The 25,139-nt window shown below is 43.3% G+C and overlaps 1 protein-coding gene across 1 annotated transcript in view; it reads left to right on the forward strand.

The window, feature by feature from the left end:
- Positions 1 to 6,359, forward strand: part of FBXO42 (F-box protein 42) — a 105,176-nt gene extending 98,817 nt beyond the window's left edge. Inside the window, exons 7-10 of the mRNA XM_051988454.1 lie at positions 185 to 281; positions 932 to 988; positions 1,570 to 1,686; positions 4,938 to 6,359. Coding sequence (XP_051844414.1) covers positions 185 to 281; positions 932 to 988; positions 1,570 to 1,686; positions 4,938 to 6,053 — 1,387 coding nt within the window. The 3' untranslated portion in view covers positions 6,054 to 6,359. The remainder of the gene's footprint in view (positions 1 to 184; positions 282 to 931; positions 989 to 1,569; positions 1,687 to 4,937) is intronic.
- Positions 6,360 to 25,139: the final 18,780 nt, after the last annotated feature.

Genomic DNA, 25,139 nt, shown 5'->3' on the forward strand with positions numbered 1-25,139 from the left:
TAACGTGGGAATCATTTGCATGTTCTCCATCCACTCTTAGTTCTGGCATTCTTCTCTGCAGAGATGCTCACCTGTGCAACAGGCTTGCTCAAGGGTGTCAGTCCTGCTCACTGTGCTGGCTAGTTACCAGGGTCTCTGGATCACCTTGTATAATCAGCTTTGTGATTGTGTTCTTATCTTCTAGGAGCAATGACGTTTGGGTCCTTGACCTCGAGCAGTGGGCCTGGTCCAAGCCTAATGTCTCTGGCCCCAGCCCTCACCCTCGAGGCGGCCAGTCTCAGGTGCCTAGTAGTTACTTTTATTCTTCAGCATATTCCATAGCGTATTTTGATTGGGAGCAAGAGGGGAGGATCTTGAAATAGCTACCACACAATTATAACATGCCCCCCACTGAGGAGAATTCATTGTTCTCTTCTGCTTACAATAAATTTCCAGTTCTTATTGGAGCTTATTTATTTATAGCTGGTGTGGATTTTGCCTCTCACAAATCTTGGGTTCACTTGTTACTTTTGGCAAGAGATGCCTTATTATATGTGACCTCTATTTCTGTATAGATGACCAACCACAAAAATACGGTTCTAAGGAGGTATATATTTCACTTCAATGTAAGCAAAACTTTACTAGTTTCCTTTTAGTGGACTTTTTGAACAACAGTTGAGTGACCTTAACTAAAAATGCTTCTGAGGCGCTTCCAGTTTTGAGATTCTGGGATTCTGTTATCAAATGAATCACTAGTAATTTGTTTACATTAAGTAACTAGAATTTTCATAATTATGGGGAACTTTAGGGGATATTGGCAACCAAAATGATCAGATTTTCTCTTTGGGGAGTGGTTTGGGTGTTAAGTACATACTACCAAGGCATAAGGCATTTGGTAATTATAAAGTTACTTTAAATTCCTTCTTTTCCCACCTTCCTTGGGCTCTTCCAGATTGTCATCGATGACGAAACTATCCTGATCCTTGGAGGATGTGGTGGCCCAAATGCAGTAAGTACAGAGAACATGACCTAAGAGCCAGCTGCTTTGAGCAACTTGGGAGAATGCTTCTTAGATCCAAGGCCCTGAGAGAACTTTTTCTCACCTTCCCTTAGTCTACAGAGTGTTCCTTTGTCATCTCATTTCCTTTGGGAAAGTTGCTACTGAGCATCCCTTTGGGGCTTCACTGACAGCCGAGAGAAAGGGATCCTGGCCCTGGCGGGAGACATGTGACCTTGGGTGAAGCTCTTTTGTAATTACAGAAAGCCTTAAGAATTAAGATGGATGTCAGTGTTTCCCAGTTTAGTCATAACTCAGGCTCTTTTCTCCTGTACTTGAGATGTTTTTTTCCTGTGTTTCACAGACACTTTGCATAGCTGTGTCTTGTACACAGTAGGTATTTTGCAAATGTTAGTTGAATTGAAATTTTCATCATCTTTGGTTCACAAAGTCAAAAACTGGGTGTCTGATGTAGCATTTGTAATTCTTTGGGGAGCCCTATCCATAGTCCAATGCCCCAGGGGTCTCTGCAATATGTGCCTCTTTCTCACATTGAGTCTGAACTGCAGATGTGTCTGGGTTTCTCCTTACAGCTGTTTAAGGATGCTTGGTTACTGCACATGCACTCCAGCCCCTGGACCTGGCAGCCCCTCAGGGTAGAGAATGAAGACCATGGAGCCCCAGAGCTCTGGTGCCACCCAGCCTGCCGGGTAAGCCTGGGAAGGGAGCGGCACGTGGGGGGCAGAGTGGGCCCAGCGAGGTAGCTTTTTAGATGTTGGAGGAAGTCTGGGTGAGCTGCGAGCTTTCTCCGCCTGCTCAGATGGTCTGGTAGCCTCTCTCTAGTAACTACTAGGCACCTGAGACTGTCCGCCTTGAGGGTGAGGGCTGGGGCCAGAGACATTAGGCTTGGACCAGGCCCACTGCTTGAGGTCAAGGACCCAAACATCATTGCTCCTAGAAGATAAGAACACAATCACAAAGCTGTGTAAGGTAAAGGTAAAAGAATGGGTACTGGCCTTGGTCCGCAACAGCTCTCCCATCCACACTGCTGTGATTTCATTTCAACAGTAGCTGAGAAAGAACACGGTAACTGTCTCCTGAAAGAGAAAGTATTTCCTTCGTGCAGTAGCATAGAATCTCAGAATTATTCTCGCCTAACCCATAATAGAAGGTTTTTTTCTATGGTATTCCAATGAGTGATAATTCATCTTCTGCTTGAATAACTCCAGTGAAAAGGAATCCACTACTTTCTTCAAAAATTTTAGATGGTGCAGTGAATAGAGCACCAACCCTGGAGTCAGGAGGACCTGAATTCAAATGCGGCCTTGGGCACTTAATGCTTCCTGGCTGTGTGACCCTGGGCATGTCACTTAACCCCAATTGGCTCGCTAAAAAAACAACAAAACAAAAATTTTTTTTCACTGATATGTTTTGTTTTTTTAAATCATTATAATTTCTCCCAGCATTCCTTCTGCTTCCCCACCCACAGGGCTTTGCCTATTACAAAGACTGTTTTTCATGGTACTGAAAAAGAAAAAGGAGGAAAAAACCCAGCAAGACTAATCTATACTGAAAAGTCAGTGTTCCACACTCATGTCCATTCTACATTGTGAAGGAATAGTGTGGAGGTATATTCATCCCTAATCTCTGGATCCCCTACCCCCCTTGTTAATTATAATTTTTCACTTTTGGTGAATGTTTTTTGATGATGATTTTTCTCAATCACATTGTATATCGTTTTCTTGGCTCTGCTAGCAGTACTCAGCATCAGTTCATGTAAAACTTCATACACAGTAATTTTCTGATTCATTCATTACCACATTGTTTAACCGTTGACATCCACTTTGTTCCTCGGTTCTTTGCTACCACAAAAAGTGCTGCTGTAAATATTTGGAGTATATGGGAACTTTTATCAAAGTGATTTCTTTGAAGTCCATGGCAAGTAGTAGAATCTCTGAGCTGAGAGATATGGACATTTTGATCACTTTTTGCATAGTTACATATTTTTCTACTACAGTTGGTAGTGTTGATTCACAGCTCCACCAACAGTGCACTAGTGTGCCTCCTTCAGGCGTCACTCTTCCAACACTGATTCTTCCCATCTGTTGTCATCTTTGCCAGTTTGCTGAGTGTGAAGTGAAACCTTGGAATTATTTTGATTTTCATTTCTATTATTAGTAGTGATTCTTTCATGTGGTTATTAAGGACTTTGACATTCTTTATAGAACTGATTATAGCCTTTGATTATGGGGAATGATTTTTAGTTTTTCATAGATATTAGATGTTTCTTTGTGTTAGACACCAAACTTTTACCTAAGAAACTTGTGACAACTGCGCTAGCACCCAGGATACCTTAGAATCAGCTGGAGTCAGGATAAGCAAAAGTCCTTAGTCTTTATTCTTGGTTTTTAGGGATAGAAGTGAAGGGTATGGAAGCAGAATCTCCGCAACCTCCTTCCTTGTTCACTGCAAAAGTGATTCTGCTAGCCTTACTCTACCCCCTAGTCCAGGGGTCCTCAAACTTTTTAACTAGGGGGCCAGTTCACTGTCCCTCAGACTGCTGGAGGGCCAGACTATAGTAAAAACAAAAACTTTGTTTTGTGGGCCTTTAAATAAAGAAAATTCATAGCTCTGGGTGAGGGGGATAAACGTCCTCAGCTGCTGCATCTGGCTCGTGAGCCGTAGTTTGAGGACTCCTGCCCTAGTCCCTCCTACAATCCTCTGTATACACCAATCATCGAGCCAGCATAGGATAGTGGAAAGGGCCATTTTCTAAGCACATGCCCATAGAGTATTGTCCATTTGGTAGTTAGCCTCAAATGCTCAGCTGTCCTGACCTCAGGGCATCGACTCAAGAATTTCAGCCCTCCTCAGAAACTTAATACAAAGATTTTTTTCCCCCTCTTTTGACTTCTTCCCTTTTCATTCTAGTTATATTAATATGTTTGTATGTGTAGAAGCTTTTTATTTTATATAATTGAAGTCATCTATTTTATCTTTTCTAAATTGCTGCTAGCATTTGGTGAAGAGTACATTTCCTCCCATAACTGTGAAAGGTACATGACTTGGTTCTCTTTTAATATTTGATGGTAGGATTTGGATATTAAAGTTGGGTGTCCTTTTTGTTTATCATAGACTATGATAGACAGTATTGGTCTAAGTGTTATTTCTCCCACACTGCTTTTCAGTTTTCTCCAGCAGTTTTTATCGAGCAGGTAGTTCTTTTCTAAGTAATTTATATTTCCCAGTTCATTGGACACTGGTTTATTGAATTTCATTGTTTCTGATTCTCCTGTGTCTACTCTCTTTCACTGATGTATTTGTCTATTTTTAAACAATGCTAAATGAATCCACTGTCTTCTGAGGCAGCCTGTAGAACTTTTGCAAAGTCTAGGTTATATTTCCTTACATTAAGGCTAAAACTGCCTCTGAAACCTCTCCTTATTACTCTTTATTCTGACCAGTGATGCCAAACATTCCCATTCCATCACCTTTTAGATCTTTCTTCTCCAAGCTAAAATATCCTCAATTCTTTCAACAAGTCTCATGTTTTGGTTTGAAGGCCATCTTGATCTAGTCCAGTTTTCTCTGCACGGTATTGATGATGCAGTGTGAAGAAGATGGGATGATCACCCTCCTGTTCTGGACTCTGTGCCTCTATTAATAGAGTTCAGGTCAGGCTGTTGACTCGTTGAGCTTGAAGTCTTAAAATAAGTCTCACCTGAGCTACGGCTGTAGCCTTGGATGAGGTTCCCCGTTACCGGCCTTTGTCACTGTGCTTTAGGTATGGGAGAAGGACTAGCTGGGCAGCGGGTCAGTGTTCTGGAGCCACCAGCTGCTTCTGGAGCTGGTCGGTTGGTTTCATTCATGTTAAATTTCATCTGAATCTGACTGATTCAGTCTAGTGTTCCAGCCTGTTGGGCCCAGTAGCAGAACTGATAGATATTTCTTTGTCTTTCAGGTGGGCCAGTGTGTAGTGGTCTTCAGCCAGGCTCCCAGCGGAAGAGCGCCGCTCAGCCCCAGTCTGAACTCCCGTCCGTCTCCCATCAGCGCCACTCCGCCGGCTCTGGTTCCTGAAACCCGAGAATACCGCTCCCAGTCTCCAGTAAGGAATATGGATGAAGCGCCCTGTGTCAATGGTCGTTGGGGAACCTTACGGCCCCGGGCACCAAGACAGACCCCGTCGGGATCCCGGGAAGGGAGCCTTTCCCCCGCCAGGGGTGATGGCTCACCTGTCCTCAATGGTGGAAATTTATCCCCAGGAGCAGCAGCGGTTGGTGGGGCCTCCCTGGATAGCCCTGTTCAGGCAGTCTCTCCGAGTACCCCGTCATCAGCTGAAGGCTATGACCTAAAAATGGGGCTTTCTCTGGCTCCCCGACGAGGGTCCCTGCCAGATCAGAAAGACCTAAGGCTGGGATCCATGGATTTGAATTGGGATCTAAAACCTGCTTCCAGCAGTAGTCAAATGGATGGCATGGATGCCAGGACAGTCGGGGGGAGTGTGAGGAATCCTCCAGAGCAGACGAATGGAGTCCACACACCTCCCCACATGGCCAGCGCTCTCACGGGAGCTGTGTCCCCTGGCGCTCTCCGACGGAGCCTGGAAGCCGTCAAAGCCCTTTCCTCCAAGGGCCCGCCTGCCCCTGCAGCACTGAGCCCCCCGCTGGTGTCTTCCCCTGGGTCACCAGGGAGCCAGAACATGAGCAGCATCGAGACGGTGCCCATCCCTCGCCCAGGGCCTGCCCAGGGTGACGGGCACTCCTTACCTCCCATCGCCCGACGCTTGGGCCACCATCCACCACAGTCTCTGAACGTTGGCAAGCCCTTGTACCAGAGTATGAACTGCAAGCCCATGCAGATGTATGTGTTAGACATTAAAGACACTAAGGAGAAAGGGCGCGTCAAATGGAAAGTATTTAACAGCAGTTCTGTGGTCGGCCCGCCTGAGACCAGTCTGCACACGGTGGTGCAAGGCAGGGGGGAACTCATCATTTTTGGTGGCCTCATGGACAAGAAACAGAATGTGAAGTACTATCCCAAAACAAATGCCTTGTACTTTGTGCGAGCAAAAAGATAATATGGCAAAAACTTGGTTCCAAACCTTTTTCCTTTCTGTGGCTTTTAATTTTGAATTTCACACTGTCATGCAGGCATTCAAACTGTGAATTGGGCCAACAAAGAATTAAATAGTCCCACAAACCAAAACCCCAATTCCCAATCTAATGCTCGCTCTGGGCTAGGGTCAGATTCCCATTTAAAAAAAAAAAAACAAATTATATAAAATATCTATATCTATATCTATATATATATTCTATAGCCAATTCTGTTTACAAAAGGGGAGAAATCTCCGTTCTGGTTCAGATAAAATTGTTGCTGTGTTTTAGCAGAGGCTCTGCTGCCTTTTTCTATACTGCTGGTAATTAGACCAAGAATTTAGGGAAGAGATCACCTAATATCAGTTCCCTTCCGAGAGAACTGAAGAGTCCCAGGTAAGAAGAGCTGCACGCAGGGTGCTGTGAGCTTATTTCCCCCATAGATCAGTGCTGCAGGGCCCATCCAGAGTCTGCAGGGAAGCTAGTCTAGGAGGAAAGGTGGTGAGAAAAGGAGGAGGCGGGGAGAGAGAAGTCGTTCCGTGTCTCTGTGCCAGCATCACCATGAAACACCTGTTTGTGGCCTGCCCTGGACAGGAGGACTGGGGTGCAATCATTTGTTTCTGATTTTGAAATCTCTGTCACAATTTTAGTTGTGAGCTGCCAAAACCCACGTCCCCTTCGCTCACTCTCCCTTAAACTGTCAGGCCTGGGAACCTGCCTTTGCTTCTTACAGGATCCCTATGCAGATGTGGACACTCCATCATTTTGCAGATGAGAGGCAAATTGAGGTTTGAAAGCCTGAGATGATCTCATCCTTCTCAGAAATATTGGGGTGGGCTTGACTTATTCCCAATATCTTTGGCAAGCCAATGGAGGATCAATCCTCGGTGGCTTTTCCACACAGTATTTTTAGCACCTTAAAATTGCTTTCTCCTGTACACATTTTTCCCTGCCTGTGAGCATCAGACACGTGCAGCCACATTTGTAAAGGATGTAAGAAGTTGGAGGCAGATAGTTCTCAGAAAGGCTTTGCTTTTTAGGTGGATAGAAAAGTGTCTTTTTCCTAGAGATTGTTTTGGGCCTTTCTCACGCAGCCGTGTTTCCTGGTGAAACAGACTCTGACGTGGGTAGGACGGAGTTGTGCAGACAGTGCCAGCTTCAGTCATGTGCAGCTCGGCTACTTGTCTCATTCCTTCTGAGATAAGTCATTGACAGGTAGATGAGCTACTCAGGCGGCCTCTAAAAACACAGCCTGGACACAGGACACCCTGGCAGAAATCTAAGGGTAATGGCATCAGGCTGATCCATCACTCCATCATGATTATTTGTGATTTTATCATCTAACAGAAGAAGTGTTTTTCCCCCTATTACATTTCAAATCTGATTTTTTTAATATGAAGAGTTGCCCTCTCTCCCTTTAATCTTGTGGTAGTTTCCCATATGCAAATGATCAAAGAGTCTTGACTTCTGCTAATCGGGGGGCTTGATTTTTAGCCAACCCTTGAAATTAACTTGATGAACAAGGGTTGTCTCTTCTCCCACGGCACACCTGGTACATGATTTCTGCAGAACCTTCTTTTCTCACTTCCTTTCCCACCTACCATGTCTGGTGCTGGCAGAAAAGCTCTCCCGTTGCCAAGTCCGAGTAGGAGCTACTTCCCATCCGAGGGACGTGTGTCTGAAAAGCTGTTCCGTCGGGACGGAGGAATCCTCACGCGTGCCTACTTAATGTATTACCTGTCTAATTAAAGCTCAGCATGCATCTCCCCCAGAGAACCTGATTAGGGGCTTTTCCCAGTTTCCACTTGGCAAGGACTGTTAGGTTGTGTGGGGTCTCCAGTCAAACTGAAAATATATCCTAGAAGAATAGTAATTTAGCCATGGTTACTTCATAGAGAGCAGCTTGGTCCATAAAATTGTGTTTGTGAGCAGTTGTCTCCACACCCAGTTCCTATTTCAATATAATTAAGCATCTAGAAGAGAAGGAGTAGGGTGGGAGGAGGGCAGGAATCTCCAGAAGGCTTGAAATCACACCTTTAAAAGAACCCCCTGAAATTCTGCTCTTTTGACTTTCTAACTGGCCGCAAAAGCTCCTATATCCTCAGAGAGGAGGCAGACAAGGGAGGGGTAGGGGTGCGTGTGTGCGTGCGTGTGTGTGTGTGTGTGTGTGTGTGTGTATGTGTGTGTTCCTTCTGCCCCAGAAAGTTATCTCGCTTCCTTTGGAATCTGAGGGCTTACAGTGTTGCACACACAATCCAAAACAAAGCCCAGCGTTTGTTTACAGCTCTTCCAGTCGGCTTCCTCGTCCCCACACAGCAGTCTCGGGTTGGGCGAGGGGACACCTGCCTCACTTTTGGCCACCAAACTCCAACAGCGCCGTTGCCAAGTGTCATCAGGGGCTGGCCAAGCTGGACAGTGCGGACAGAAAGCCAACGTCACCACGGTGGTCGTCTCCTCAGGACCACTTGGAAGCCGCACGGAGTGTGGCGCGGCAGGTGGAGGAGCCGAGGCGAGTGTCCCCATGGTGCACTGGACAGAGTCTCAGCTAGATGAGACTTCACCGTCACTCTGTCTCAACACTCTCTGCGCCAATTTTGTCTTAAGATCAACTGAGAAAAATGAGACAAAACTTATTTTTAAACACACCTCAGGAGCACCTAAAATGAATATTTATCAGTATTTAAATATTTAAGATAAATTTGAAGCTATACTTGAAGCTTTAACCCCTTCCATTCCTGCAAGAGTGCCTTCAAGATTCCCGGCATTGCATTGACTTTGAAGTTCACCTCATTGACTCTGTAGCAAGATTTTCCGTATCTTCCCACCCTCCCACGGACAGGACTTTTCAAATTCTTTCATCCCACTTGATATATGCAGCATGGGTTTCGGGAAGAGGGGTGAGGGTGGGAAGATTCGCTTGCACATCTCCATTGTTCTTCCAAATGGGGGTAGTGGGAGTTTTGCCTCTTTGAAGAGAGCATAGATTGTGTCTACATAGAAACAAAATTCCCTGTCCCCCTTCCTTCTCCTCCCCCTCCCCTTTTTTTTTCCCTTTTTAAGGCAAAGCTGAACTTACCATTCTCCCAGGCTTCTGTTATTTGCATAACTTCGTTTTTTGGACGCTTGAGGTTTACAACAAAAGATGAAACTATAAAAAGTAACCTAAGAATGGCATTGAGACTTTTAGATTTTGTTTTACTGACGTGAAGGATCAGTGATCTCTGACTACAAAAAGTTTAGAGTGAATGGAGAATGAGTACCTTCCCCTTTACCTGTCTCTCTGGGTCTCTTTCTCCTTTGCTTCTTTCCCTCCCCCCAGTGACGTGCCATCTGTCCTCGTCCCTGTGGTGATCCAGGCATGGTGATGTATGCCGCTTTGCATCAGGTGTGGTCTCTTACCAGCTCGTGAGTCAACCGGAAGGGTCACGGTACCTCCAGCCCAAACCGGAGGAAGTCGGGACTTCCCTCTTCCTGCCTCCTGCTCCACTCCTTCCCCCACTCCCTCCCACCATGTGTTGCAGAAGGCATGTTCTGCATGGTGATCAGTAAGTGACTCCCACAGTGGTTCATCGTAAAAGGGGAGAGAAGCGTCAGTGCCGACTTCCCTGCCCGTCCCGCTCCCCTCTCGTCAGCCAGAGTTCCTGCCGGCGCGTACGGCCCGAGCTCTGATCCGAGCTGGTGCTGCCAGTCTGCCTGGACCCCTCGGCCCCAGATGACTTACCCTGGAATAGTCATTTAGGCACACAAGTGTAGGAATGATTTCATTGGTATTTAAATTGGTGTCAATTTCATTTTTTGTTAATGTTTTCCCCGATGAATTTTTAGCAATTTAACAAATAAAAAGGAACTATGGAGAGAATAGTTTCCATTTATTCTTATTACATTAAAAGTCCATCTCCATTCATGGCATAGAGTTGACCTTGGTTTTTCCTAGACTATTGTGCCCTAGAGGCAGAAAATGTGACAGATCCAGTCAGCAGAGGCTCCTGACTCCTTGGTAGGGTTTGAAGTTCCAGGACTAGCGAGGCTGAGGGGACAGGCCTGTGCCCATTAGACTGGCCCTAGGGGTTGACTCTGGGCCCCCCATAAAACCAAAGACCGGAGCAACTAGGTGGCGCAGTGGATAGAACACCAGCCCTGAAGTCAGGAGGACCTTATTTGAACTCACATCTGGCCTCAGACACTTAATACTTCCTAGCTGTGTGACCCTGGACAAGTCACTTAACCCCAGTTGTCTCAGGAAAAAAAAAAAAGAAAACCAAAGACCATTTTGTCTTAATTTGCAAGCAAAAATTTTTGGTGTTTTGGGTGCCATATAAAACAAACAAAAAAAAAAAATTGAAGTTAAGGCATTTTTACCTACTTCACAAGGAAGTTTCTGGAAGGGATGTTGAGTCTAATGGGGTGAGGAAAAGAGATTCGAGTCCTCCAGCTCTGTCCATAACAATCACCCTTGTGCTTACAAGCAGAGAATACCCCGAGAGCATTAATGCAGTTATTACAACGGGGCTGGATAGCGGGCTAATCTCTCCTGATGTGACCTAGAACAAAACTGAGAGATCAGCACCCATTTAACAAGCATCTCTGGTGTGCCAGAGGCCGTTTTAGGGACTAAATACAAAGTGAAAATACAAAATTATATGTATGATTAAGATCTTAAGAAAACACACCAGGTGATTGGGTAGGGGAGGACATAGCAGTGGGGGGAATCGGGAAAGCTTCATGTAAAAAGAACTTGGTCTTGAAGGAAACTAGGTCTTCTTCGGGGAGGAGGGAAGAAAAGTGGGAAAATGTATGGGGAATACATGGGGGCCAAGCAAGGGGGACAGTGCATGGGGCGCTATGGGTGAGAAACAGGCAAGTTCAACTGGACTGGAGCACATCTAGGTCTGTGCAGTGAGGCTGGAACAGTAGTTGTGAAGGACCATGACGGGCCAGAGGAATTTCCACTTGATCCTAGAACCAATCAGGAACCGCTGTAAGTTATTGAGAAAGGAAATGATCTCTGCGGAACCGAGCTTTAAGAGAATCACTTTGACACCTTTCTGGAGGATGGATGGAAAAGTGACCCAAGGCAAGATGAGATTTGCAGTAGTTCGAATAAGAGCTAGGATGGGCTGAACCAAAATGGTGGCTGTGTAAGAGGATCGTGGTCTATAAACATCTATCAAGGACCAAGTGGGTTCCAGATTCTGTGCTAAGGACTAGGGACACAAGAATTAAAAAAAAAAAAAATCCTGCCTTCAAGGACCTTATAATCTAATAGAAACAGAAAATACACATAAGGAAGGGGAGAAAGATAGTAGGGGAAGGGACTGTGATAGGGAAAGTCCTAGGATGGATAGAAGCAGGGTGTCTGCTGGGAAATGCAAGCGTATCCAAAGACTCGGTCCAGAGACCTTTTCTAAAAATTAGTGACAATGTCTTGAAACTTTGTGGAAATTATTAGTTACAGTGTTCCAAAATTAACATGTAATATTCTACCTACTGGGGACAGCTAGATGGGTGCAGTGATAGAGCACCAGCTTTGAAGTCGGGAGGACCTGAGTTCAAATTTGGTCTCAAACACTTAACATTTCCTAACTGTGTGACCCTGGGCAAGTCCACATTTGTATCCAGGCCAGTATTTATCATTTTAGGTACATGTTGTCCAGATGGCGCTGAGCTGAACCCTGGGGGATCTCCCCAGCCACGCAAATAACCAGACTTTGCTCCCCAGCTACATCAGACAGGCGGACCCAGAGTCCTTCTTCCGGGCCAAGAGGGAGGGAAGGTGACCGCTCTGAGAGGAGTGGGAATTCAGGAGATGGCGGGGAGAAAGAGAAAGTCCATCCGGCACGGGGCGGCCCCAGTGCAGGGCTCACTGAGGCAAGAGGGAGAAGCCCCAAGAAAAACCTCTTGCCGCTTCCATTTCTGAGCCGTCTGAGCAATCTCCGAAGCGCTGGGCTAACGCTGGCCAACCACTCCTGGTCTCGGCACCAGCCGCCCGAGCTCTGCGGCTTAGGATGTCGGCTAACGGGAGGAGAGGTCGCCGAGGCGCCGCCGCGGGTCAGTCCGGGCATACGGCGGCCGCGGCAGGGACCGGATCGGCCTCTCCTCACGGCCAGCTCGCTCCTCCGGACACAGGCGGAGGGGACCTGGCAGCACTGTCCTACGCTCCCGCCCAGCTCTAAAGCTGAAGTAACGGCCAGCTAGGGGCTGGGGGAAGACTGGGGGAGGGGGAGGCAGCTGAGGGACCCCCGGGTGATACCGTGGCCCAGTACTGGGCCTGGGGTCAAGAGGATCCGAGTTCCTATCCAGCCTTGGACGCTAGACGGGCAAGTCACCGGCTCGGCTTGCCTCAGTTTCCTCATCTGCAAAATGAGGGTAATAATAGCACTCTCCTTCCCCGGGTTGTTGTGGGGCCAAAAGGAATTAGTTGTAAAGCATTTAGCCCATAGTTGGCATTATATAAACATGCTTACTCCCAGGAACAGGGGCTCCTCCCCAGGGATGGCCGGCTCTTCTGATGGGGGGAGACTTCTTTGTGGAACCACTCCCTGCATGCACACCCTGCCCCTTCCTAATTGAATTTGCCCAAGCATTCCCAGTTATGGCTCTGCTTCCCACCAAGGAAACCGAGTCAGGACTAGAAGGCGTCCCTAAGGAGAACCGAGAGGGGCTACAGCTTTGGTGTTCTGTAACAGACTCACTTTGTCACAAGATAATCCTTTTCTTTCCGCCCCCCCCCCCCCCTCGCTCCCTCCCTTCCTTTTTTGTCACAAAATAATCACTTTCTTTTTTTTGCCTTTTAAAAATTAATTAATTGTTTTTATTTTTTGTCACAAAATAATCCTATCAAGACAGAGGAGTTTAGTCTATTAATATCAGGAATTCAGTTCAAGGAGCCTTAAACACCTACTATTTGCCCCCAAACTGTTTTGTGCTAGAAATACAAAGATGAAAATAAAAACTCCCAAATTTCAAGAAGTTTCTGTTCTACTACTAAGAACTCACACAAAGCTTAAAGAAACGATACCCAAACTGTGAGGTGAGCAGGACTTGTGTACCACCTCCCATTTAATGGATGATGAAACTGAGGCTTTAAAGACTGACTTACACAGAGACTTCTGCCCTCCCAACTAGAATCCAAATCTGCATACTCCTACTCTGAATGCTCTTTGAACATTCCAAGCCAAGCTCTTCTCTAATAGTTTCAGTTTGGATCGTGGCCAAAACTTAGAGAGAACATGTAGAAATGAACAGTGAGTTGGGTTCAAAAGGTCTGGGTTAGAGTCCTAGCTTCAACATTTATTAGCTTTGAGGTAAATCCTCTTTGATACTTTAACCTGGTACTGTGATCCTAGGAAAAGCCCTTTTTTCTTCTTGTTTAGTCATTTTCAGTCGGGTCTGACTCTTTGTGAGCCCATTTGGATTTTCTTGGCAAAGATACTGGGTTGATTTGCCATTTCCTTCTCCAGCTCATTTTACAGATGAGGAAACTGAGGTAGAAAGGGTGAAATGACTTGCCCAGGATCACCCAGCTAATGAATGCCTGATTTGTATCCGATTTGAACTTGCTATAAAGACTCTAAAGATGATGACCTCAATGGATTATGCTTCTTCTGTAGCTTACATCATGCATTTCTCAAGCGATTCCCAAGGTCACACAAATGGAATGATGAGCTCACAGCTTTAGAGCTAGAAGAGACCTTAGAAGTCATTACTTTTCTAGCTTTTCTTTTTTTTCTAGAAAAGTAATGTGACTTGTTTCAGGACACAAAGGTAGTGATTGAAAAGTTCTTTGAGAGACAGAGCCAAAATGGCAGAGTAAAGGCTGAAAAGTCCTTTGATTCCCAATCTAGATTTTCCACTGCATGAGATGTCAGGGATTCAAACCCAGTCCTTTTGATTCTAAATTGAAGGTCTTTCCACTATACCACCTGGCCTTCTTGATGAATACTGTGACTTCCCAGTCCAGGATTAACGTATCGTCAGATCTGATAAAGTTAGATTTGTCTGGTCCTAAAACTATGGCCTCTGATTGCCTATTAATTTCAAGACTTTAAAATAAAATTTTTAAAAAATTGAAAAGGGGAAGAAATTGCTGATGGTACACTGTAAAATTAGCCACTTTGGAAACTAGCTAGTTTTTATTAAGGATCCAGCCTCTCTTAAGATTAACACAGTAGATGAGGTAAAGTCTTTACAAAATGCTAGGTTTATTTTTTTAAAACTGGGGTATATCAAGATTCCTGTAAGTGTAATGATTCCCTGAACTCTCTGTAGGCACAGAAGGAAAACAGTTGTGGAAGGAAAGCTGTCCCTCTCTGAGGATTGGAAAAGCAATTGCTTGAAAGTGAAGGAAAAGTGAGTCTTGTTTGTTTAATCAAATCCTGGGGCTTCCTGTGCTGTGCAGTCATGAGTCTTTTGTGGGCTTCAAGAGCAAATTCTGTGTTGCAAACCCTTATTGAGTATTTAATTCATGCAACACCAGAAGGAAAGAAAATATTATATTTGTCCTCTAGAACTTGAGTTCAAAGACAGATTGCCTGGAACTGGACTTGAAGCCAGGTACAGACCAGAGCAAAGACAATCCTGACTGTCAGTTATAACTTAACTATGAGTATGATTTTAGGAAACTTTCTGGGCCTGTTGTATAAAAATATAGGAGATGAACTAGAATCACAGACTGATCTTTAAGATTTTTTTCCCCCAGTTCTAAATATGAATAAAAACATTGAGGGAACAAAAAAAAAAAAAAAAACCCATTACAGTAGGAAAGGACAATTAGTAAATTTCTTAATTTTGTTTGTTTATGCCTCTAGTCCCAAAGCTAATTAGTAAAGGGTTCTGCCCTGATTACAAATAGCAGCTAATGCAAGCGTTTTTGCATTTCATTGAATTTCTTATGAGTCCCCCAAGCTCAGTCAAGATTCTTCTCTGCGAATATGTACAAAACAGACTTATTTTAATAATTACCCTCGAGACTAAAATTGGGGAAAAAGAAGATTGAGCATAAATGCCCTGAAAGGAGACAAACATTTATTAAACATTTACTCTGTACCCAGTGCTTTTGGAATAAGCAAAAAGAAAAAAATTCCCTGCCCTCAAGAAGCTTATTTTCTGATAAGAGAAAATGAACTACAAAAGGGAGCAGAAAAATCGGAAAGGAGTGAAGGTATCCATGAAACATGGTTTTGAAGTCCAGAAATTCAGTAACAGTAGGGAGGGGAATGAAGGCTGATTAGTCTGCACCCCGCAACAAAATGAAGATTCTGAGAAGACCTCAAAAATAGGAGAAAGGGGCAGACCTTGGTAAGGCCACTGGGGGGAGGGGGGTAGGCAGTGGAGGTCAGCTATGTGGCAGTGACTAGAGAGCCAGGCCTAATTTGGCCTTAGACGCTTACCAGCTGTGGGACCCTGAGCAAATCACTTAACCCTGTTTGCCTCAGTTTACTCATCTGTAAAATGAGCTGAGGAAGGAAATGGGAAATCACTCTAGTATCTTTGCTAAGAAAACCCTCAAAGGGTCATGATAAGAAGGAGTCAATTGAAAAATGACTAAACAAGAAGGCCACGGGGATAGTTGGATATCCCAAGGCAAGGAGACTTGAGTTGCTGGGGTAAATTCTAGCACCAGAAAGTTACTGAAGCATGGTTCTAGAAAATCAGAGATAGAGCCAAGAGAGAATGAAGACCACCAGCCTGGACCCTTCACAAAAAAGGTTCTAGGAGGAAACTCACAATGGAAGAATGGGGGGATCTAGTTCAAATCCAGAATCTGCCACTCCCTAACTGTGATTTAGTGGGAAGAATACCAGATTTGGGATCAAAGAACCTGGTTTTCTATCCTAATTCTGTCTACTTGCCATGAAACTAGTTTAAAAGAATTGAATTTACTCTTGTCACTCACTTTAGACCTCAGTTTCCTCATCTATAAAATGGAAATGTATTCATCTCTAAGATCCCTTCCCTCATATCAGGGGTTCTTAGTCTGAGGTCGAACTTTAAAAATATATGTATTTTGATAACTTTATTTTCATATTGTTGGTTTCCTTTGCAATCCTATGTATTTTATTTTGTATATTAAAGAACAGGATTTTCAGGAGTGCCTGGTTTTCACCACATTGCCAAAGGGGAACTCCATGATACCAGGTTAAGAACCCCTGCCTAATGTGTTGGATAAATCACTTCACCACCTCAAAATCAGTCTACAAAATGGCGGGGGCAATGGAAACTGCTTAAAAATAGTGACTTAGGTAAAGCATTTTGTAAAAACTGCCGACTCATGTCCTGTTATTGATTGCCAGTTGAATTCACTATTGATTCTTCCAGGAACCGCAGATCCCTTGAATACCAGATCTGTCCATCCTCCCATACTTGTCTCCATCTCTGTCCAGCTGCCCAGATACCCCGTAAAGTCAGTCAAGTGTTGGGATTTTGGGCCTATAGAATCTAGGCCATCATTCTTACTTTCACATTCTTTTTATTTTTTTTTCCTCCTGAGACAGTTGGGGTTAAGTGACTTGCCTAGGGCCACACAGTCAGGAAGTGCTAAGTGTCTGAGACCAGATTTGAACTCCTGTCCTCCTGACTTCAGTGCTCCATCCACTGCACCACCTAGCTGCCCCATCTCACATTCTTTTAATCACTCCATAAACGTTTATTAAGTGCCTACTATGTGCCAAGCATTGTGCTAAGCACTCAGAATACAAAAAAGAGCTGAAAGATAGTTCCTGTCTTCAAGAAGTTTAGAATTTAAGGGGAGGAGGCAACTTGTGGGCAAATCTATATGCAAAGCAAGCTCTATTTAGAATAAGTAGGACATAATTAACAGAGGGAAGGCTCTAGAATTACATGACAGTCTGGCTTTACAGAATCTGAAGGATACAGGGTCCATCTGATCCTAACTGGAGTCTCTTCTATGACATAGCTGACAAGGGGGAGATTTAGCATTTGCTGGAGACTGGTGACTCACTAGTGAATGAGCTCTCACTTCCGGGGCATCCCATCCTTTTTTTATATAGCTCTACTTTAATAAGTTTTTTTCCCTTATGTCAAATTTAACTTTGCAATTTCTATCCATCATGCTCCTTGGCTTATTTAAATTCCTTTTTCTTGTGCAACCTCCACTTTCTCTGGCTCAAGCATCCCCATTCCCTGAATTCAATACATCTTCTTACCAGTCAGTCAACAAACATTTATTAAGTGTCTACTCCATAGACACTGTGCAAAGAGATGTGAACCCTTTCCTTTTGGATTAGTTCCCTTCCTGAAATGTGGTACCCAGAGCTGACTACACACTCCGTATGTATAGTTAGATAGCACAGAACGTGGTGGGACTGCTGTCTCCTTGTTGCGGGGTCTTTCAGTGAGATGCAAAGACTCAGCAGCTATTTTTTCAACAAAAAACTCCAAGCATTTCCTCTGGTGAGACCCTGTATTTGGAATGTATCCTTCTCCTAGCATCCCTGGCTTCCTTCAAGTCCCAACCCCAGATCCCCCCTTTTAGAGGAAGCCTGTCCTGATTTCCCCTAATTTTGGTGCCTGCCCTTTGTGTGGATTATTTCTTGTTTTTTCAAATTTGTTTGCCTGTTGTCTTCCTCATGAGGCTGATTTTGGCCTTTCATTGTATCCCTGGTCCTGAGCAGAGTCCCTAGACTTAGGTGCAGCTGGAACAAAGTAGGTGCTTAATGTTGATTGACAGCCTAAGATATCTTTATCTTAATCTTTTATCTAAGTCTTTTTCTTTAGCTATATTTTCCCCCATCTTATTTTTGTGACGCCATTTTAAAAAATCTAAACGAAAAACTTTTTATCATCTATTCAATTTGCTATTATTTGATTTGTCCCAATACTCAAGTAGCTTCGAACTCTTTGGATCCTAAGTCATTTCTTAGGGCTAGCTTTGCTAATTTTGTGGCATCTGCAAATTTAAGCTTCACAATTAAGCCTTTAAATCATTAATAAAAACGTGCAACTGCCTGTAACCCACACCTTCTGTGAGTACTTTAGGCATAAGCCAATAGAGAGGTTTTATACCCAGAGTCACTTAGAAATCTAGTTCAATTCCCAATTTTACAGAGTACAAAATTGTGGCATGGAAATATTTTGCTCAAAGTGATTTGCCCAAGGTCACACCATTCATGTGGTAGTTTGTTTGGTGTTGTCTATGGCTCTAATCTATCTCCCTCTTCCCTCCTTCCAAAACACACACACACACACACACATACACACACACTCTTCAGTCCTAGTGTAGTCCCAAAAACCTAAACCAGCCTCATTGGTCTCTTTAAAAAATATTTAATAGTTTTATTTTTCCAAGTCACAAAATAATTTTTCACCTTTTAAAAAAAAAACTTTGAGTTACAGATCCTCTCCCTCCCTCTTCATCCTCCATTAAGAAGACATATGTGAAGTTATATAAAATATTTCCAAAAGTCATGTTGTAAAAAAAAAAAAAAAGCACAAATCCTCCCTCCTTCCTCCCAAAAAGCCCTCAAGAAAAAGTAAAAAAAAAAAAAAAGATTTAATCTGTATTCAGCCCAATCAATTCTTTCTTTGAGTATAGAGAGCAGTTTTCATTACAAATCCATCAGAGTAGTCACAGGATATTGTATTGCTGAGAGTAGCAAAGTCATTCACCGCTGATCATCCCACAACATTGCTATTACTTTGTACACAGTCCAATACACTCGGCTTCGTTCATGGAGGACTTTCCACGTTTTTCTGAAAGTTTTCTACTCATCATTTCTCTTTTTTTGTTAAACAATTTCATTTTATTTTTTTATTAAAGCTTTTTATTTTTTGAAACAGATGGGTGGACAATTCTTCAACATTAGCCCTTGCAAAACCTTGTGTTCTAATTTTCCCTCCCTTCCCCCATGCCCTCCCCTAGATAGCAAGTAGTCCAATATATGTTAAACATGGTAGAAATATAAGTTAAATCTAATTTATGCATACATATTTATACAATTGTGCAACACACAAGAAAAATCAAATTGGTTAAAAAACAAACAAACAAACAAAAAAGGGGGCAGCTAGGTGGGGCATAGTGGATAGAGCACCAGCCCTGAAATCAGGAGGACCTGAGTTCAAATTTGACCTCAGACACTTTGCACTATCTAGTTGTGTGACCCTGGGCAAGTCACTTATTGGGGTAATTACCTCAGCAAAGGAAAAAAAATAAGACTGCTCTTCATTTCTCATAGAACAATAACGTTCTATCATAATTACATATCACAACCAATTGATGGGCATCCCTTCAGTTTCCAATTCTTTGCCCTGAGAAGTGAGCTGCTATAGATATTTTTGTACATATAGGCCTTTTTCCTTTTTAAAAAATCTCTTTTTTGATTCATGCTGAGTAGTGGTATTGTTAAGTCAAAGGATACATAATTTTATAGCCTTTGGGGTGTAGATAACAGCTTTTGATCATTTATCAATTTGGGGAATCGGCTTCATTTGTCTTATGGAACCTGATGACTTGGGCCCTTGAGGAAAGAAAGGGGAGAGGGTAGTATTTGGGAGACTCACTCTGGTTCCCTCATGTCACATCACATATATATATAAGTGACTGGGGCCAAGTCCACGAGCTGGAATTAGATTTCTTTAAATATGAGGAAGCAGAGGCTGACCCTCGACCTGGTGCCAGGAAAGACAAGATGAGGAAGACAGAGCTAAGGGGTCAAACTTCCCGTCTGCTGAACTTGATTTTTGATATGGAAAAGGAACAAAAAAGTGCCTAACTGGAAAAAGAAGATGAAGTTCCCAAAGCAGCCTCGTGGGGGCACCCCAGGAATTGTTTTAAACTCCAGTCCCAGCTGAGAGTCAAATTAAAAAATAATCCTTAGTGTTTGGGCCTTTCCTCATGATAACCACGTGAGCCATTATGATTATCCCCACTCAGCAGAAGGGGGCAATTGAGGCTCAGCGACCTTGTTACTTAATCTAAAATCACAGCCAGTGAATGTTGAGACTGGATCGGAACTGACACGTTTGGGCTCCAAGTCCAGTACTCTGTCCGTAGATAGCATCACACTCTCACACGGTTGAAGGTTGTAGCATATAGAACCAGAGAAAAGAATCTTCCAGAGGACCCCATCTGATTCCTTCGTTTTTACAGATTTAGTCAATCAAATAATTATTAAACACCTCTGCTAGGTACCGGGGATGACAGATAAAAATGAATCTTCCCCCTGTCCTCCAGGAGCTTCATTTTGTCAGAAAGAGAAATTGGAGACCAAATGAGAGTTTGCGTTATATAGCAGTAGAACTAGGCCCGGAACCCAGATCTCTTTCCTTTCAGCCTTTGTACTTGTACTTTGGCATCTCATAGTAAGGAAATCCCCTTGCATCCATGAACTGCCGTTGTTTGCAAGGGGCTCTCCCATACCTTGTCTCCTTTGGGGTCTCTTGTGAAGCAGGCAGAGACTCTGCAAGTCACTTAACCCCAATTGCCTCAGCAAAAAGAAAAAAAAAAGGAAACAAAAGAAAAAATGTTATTTCTGTTTCTGAAGAGAAAGTTAAGATTCCCCCAGGTAAAAAGATTGGCCCAATTTTAGGACCAGGATTCAAAAACCCAATCCTTCTGAATCCCTCCCTTCTTTTCCCTTCTGAGAAATAATAAATTGGGAGTAGGGAGAGTGGGCTCCACTTTGCCTCCCCTTCGAGCTGATAACAGCCTCAAGCTTGGAAAAACTCCTTTGTCCTTCGGCAGTTTCTGGCCCAGGATACCCGGCCGACAGCGCCGGTGTAATCATCTTTAATAACTGCATTAGTACCTTGGCCAAATCTGATTGGCTCTTCCAGGCCTCGGCTGGGAACCCATCTGTTCCCTGCCATTCCCATGCTTTTAGAAAAGAGCTGTTTTGGCTTAGAGCAGACACCTGCCAGATTTCAGGCACACGGCCTAGATTGCTACAAGATCACCGATTTAGGGCTAGAAGGGACCGCAGGGTCATCATGTTCAACTCCCTTAGTTTACAGAGGAAGAGAAAGAGCAAGTCCTGAGTCATGGAGAGACTGTGTGACCCTAGATATGGTGTCATAGATAGACTGTGACCCAAACTAAACAATGGGTAGACTGTGGCTCCAAACTAAACAATAAATAATAAATGACACAGAACGTCAGGGAGGAAGCAGAAGGGCCAAGTAAGGCTCTGTAGAGAAGTAGCCTCTAATCTGGGCCATCCCTTACATCCCATGCAAAGACTTTGTACCATTCCGGGGGATTTTGGAGATGTTGGTTCCAATTCCCAACTCTGTCCAGGAATTCTTGGCTTCCAAGCTTGTGCCCCTCTCCCTTTCCTACCCGAGATTCCCAACAGCCACAGTGGGGGGATGAGGTGTCAGCTCTCCCGGCCCCTTCTGAACACAGAGTCTTAACATCTCAGTTGAAGAGAACCTCCGAGATCTTTATGCTTTTACAATTGAATGGCTCCATGACCTCACAGGCGTGAGAATCCCCCGACTATCCATTTTTGGAACCCTCTACGACCCAGGAGAATGAATACTCCCCCTTTGTGTCACAGAAGGTATCCCTTACCAAGTCCTGAGAGAAAAGGACAAAATGCACACGGGGTGTAGAAGCAAGGCTGGAATTGGACTAAAGAGATCCACAGTCAAACTTTTAGACATTTACTAGTGTTTATATAGTGCTGTAAGGTTAATAAAGCATTTTATGGGTCAACTAGTGCATAGAGCACTGAGCTTGCAGTAGGAAGATTCAGCCTCATGAGTTTCAAATCCAGACTCCGACACTTACTAGCGATCTTACCCTGGACAAGTCACTTAATCCTATTTGCCTCAGTTTACTCATCTGTAAAATGAGCCGGAGAAAGAAATGGCAAATTACTCCTGCATCTCTGTCAAGATCTCAAATGGGGTCACAAAGAATCAGGCATTATGAACAACATAAAGTTAGTAATGCACTTTATATAATATTTCACTGAATCCTTACAATAACCCTGGGAGACAGGGGCTATTATTATTCACGTTTGACAAATGGGGAAATTGAGGCTTCACAGCTAATAAGTATCTGAAGCAGAATCTAAACTTATCTTGTGGCTATTAATCCAATGCTTTATCCACTATTGGCTGCCTTACTAGTTAAGCTATTTACTCAGAAAAAACCCAAAACAAAACAAAACAATAGTTTGTTATTGTTGTTGGTTTTTAATTAGAGGCAGGACGAGAACTTTCAAGTAAAATGACTGAATTATGTCTTTCACTAAGGGGTTTTCACTGTGTATGATAGACCTCTCACAAAATGGGAGTAATCTGTAAATGTTTGTAAAGTAAAAATAAAATGTGTCCAAAAGTCTTTTAAAAAAACTCCTCCAAACCCTAAAGTTAGAAAAATGCAAAGGTGCAGGGGATACAAGTTCTTAACCAGAGGTCGGTAAATTTGTTTTAAAAATATTTTGGTTACTGTATTTCAATGGAATCAATTTCCTTTGTAACATTTCATAACGAACATTCTTCTGAGAAGAGGTCCATGGATACCAAAAAATTAAGAACTATTGTCTATAACAACAGTTATACAACAATTGTTATCTATAAGTTGCTTTTTTTAAGAGATAAAAATGACTTTTCATACAGGGTCATACAACTAGCAATTATCAAGGCTGCATTTGAACTCAGATCCTTATGTCTCCAGGGCTGGTGCTCTATCCACAGCACCATCTGACTGCACTATAAGTTTTCAGTGAGATAAATTTGTTTTTAGATGGTTTTCAATCATGTCCAGTTTTCCGTGACTCCATTTGAGGTTTTCTTGGCAAAGATATTGGAGTGGTTTGCCATTTCCTTGACCATCTCATTTTATAGATGAGGAAACTGAGGCAAATAGGGTGAAGTAATTTTCTGAGGGTCACACGGCTAGTACATGTCTGAGGCCAGATTTGAACTTAGCAAAATGAGTATTCCTGATTCCAAGCCCAGTGCTCTATCCATTGTGCCACCCAGCTCTTTTGAGATACAAGTCATATCTCAGGTTTAAAGAACCTCCTTTTGCTGACTAGGAATATTGAATTTAGATGATAACTAAAACTGGAAAGTCTTAAAATTTTTTTTCGTTGTAATCATTATTGTTATTTTTTTTGATAAGGCAATTGGGGTTAAGTGACTTGCCCAAAGTCACATAGCTAGAAAGTGTTAAGTGTCTGAGATCAAATCTGAACTCAGGTCCTCCTGACTTCAGGGCTGGTGCCTTATCCACTGTGCTACCTAACTGCCCCCATTGTAATCTTAAAAAAAGAGAAAGAAAATTTGAGAAAGGAATGGTCACTTTCCTAGTAGTAAAGGCATGAGTTGAGCTTTGAAGGGAGAGCTAGATGAATGGTGAAGGATGAGCTTTTCCCAAGCATGGGGAATGGTATGAATGAATAAATAGAGATGGACAGCATGAGAAGAATCCCGTTTGCTGGTTTTTAGGGTTCCTTAAGGGAGATTGTATGAGATACAGTTGAACCAAGAGTTGGGAGACACAATGATTACTGGAAGAGTCGGTACCAGTCAATTAACCATCTCTTAGTTGTAGACCAAGTGTTAGGCACTGAGGATACAAAAATGAAACATCCTCCACTCTCACAAGTTACCTTCCACTTAGCATGGATCTTATTTGAAACATTGTCTTTTCCCCACTAGAATGGGAGCCTTTTGAAGTCAGAAATCATGCTTTTACCTTTCTCTCAATCCCCAGCACTCAGCACGGCTGGCACATGGGGGAATGCTTTAAGAAATATTTAGGTACTACTGTGTGACCCTGGGCAAGTCACTTAACCCCAATTGCCTCAGCAAAAAAAAGAAAAAGAAAAGAAAAAGAAAAAAAGAAAGATTTATGTATTTATTTTCTGATATTTTCCTATATTTTAAATAGTATTTTATTTTTCTGAATACATATATAGTTTTCAATATTTGTTTTTATACTTTTTGTTCCAATTTTTTCTCTCTCCCTTCTTTACCTTCCTCCTTCCCAAGACAGTAAGCAACCTGACATGGATTAAATATATGCAATTATGAAATATTTATTGATTGACCATCCAGAAAGTGCTTATTTTAAATATTGGTCTACCAGCGTCATGCCAGGAAACTGAATGATTTCCATTTGAATTGTCTTAGGAATAGTCTGAAAATCACCTCACAAGATAAAGTACCAGGTCCACTCTTGAACCAAACTGCAGTGCACTTAAATAATACCACAGAGAGGACAGCTCTGTTGGGCTGGCCACGTTGTTCAAAGTGTGTATACTTATCTAAAAGACTGTTTTATGGAAAACTCACGCAGGGCAAGAGCTCATGTGGCTGTCAGAAAAAGAAAATTGAAATGTGCAGAATTAGAGAATCCATCCCAAATGTTCACCTGGATTATTTGTGCCAACCTGTGGCAGAGCATTTCAAGGTCGTGTTGGTCTGATCAGTCACAGTGTGACGCATTATAACTCGATTCTAATATAGTGACGTCGTTTTGGTGCTCTTTGAGAACAAAAGTTTGTTTTCAAAAGGACCAAAATGACCCGAACCAATGACATTAAAGTTGATTCCATAGGCAATAGGAAGCTACAGAAAGCCTTAAGAGAGCCCTACCTTGACGACCTTAGGGAGATAACTTGGAAAACAATTTGGAGGGTGGATTTCAGAAGTCCTAGACTGGAAGCAGAAAGACCAGTTAGGAGGCACTCTAGGTGAAAAGAGGTGAGGACCCAAAACAAGGGTGGTGACAGAAGGAGTGTAGGGGTGGAAACACCATTGTGGTGGTGGAAACAATAGAACTTGGCAGCGGCTTGGTTGGGGGCGGAGGGAGAAGGGAAAGGTGACTCTGAGGTTATGTACCTGGGTGGGGTCATTAATCAAAGTGAAGAAGTTGGGATGAGGAAGGAAATTATTTCCTTGTGAACATCTTGGGTTGGTGCTCAGAGGGTTTCTAGCAGGCAGTTTGGAAATAGGGGTCTTGGAGTCTGGGGAGAAGCAGATGTGGGAATCTCTACAGAGAGGGGATAACTGGAGCCATGAGAGTGGATGAGGTTACCAAGGTCAGGGGGACAGTATTAAAAAAAGAAGTCCTTGGAAGATAACAAATAACCAGT

The sequence above is a fragment of the Antechinus flavipes genome, chromosome 3, assembly GCF_016432865.1.
Source record: "Antechinus flavipes isolate AdamAnt ecotype Samford, QLD, Australia chromosome 3, AdamAnt_v2, whole genome shotgun sequence".
NCBI classification, from domain to species: domain Eukaryota; kingdom Metazoa; phylum Chordata; class Mammalia; order Dasyuromorphia; family Dasyuridae; genus Antechinus; species Antechinus flavipes.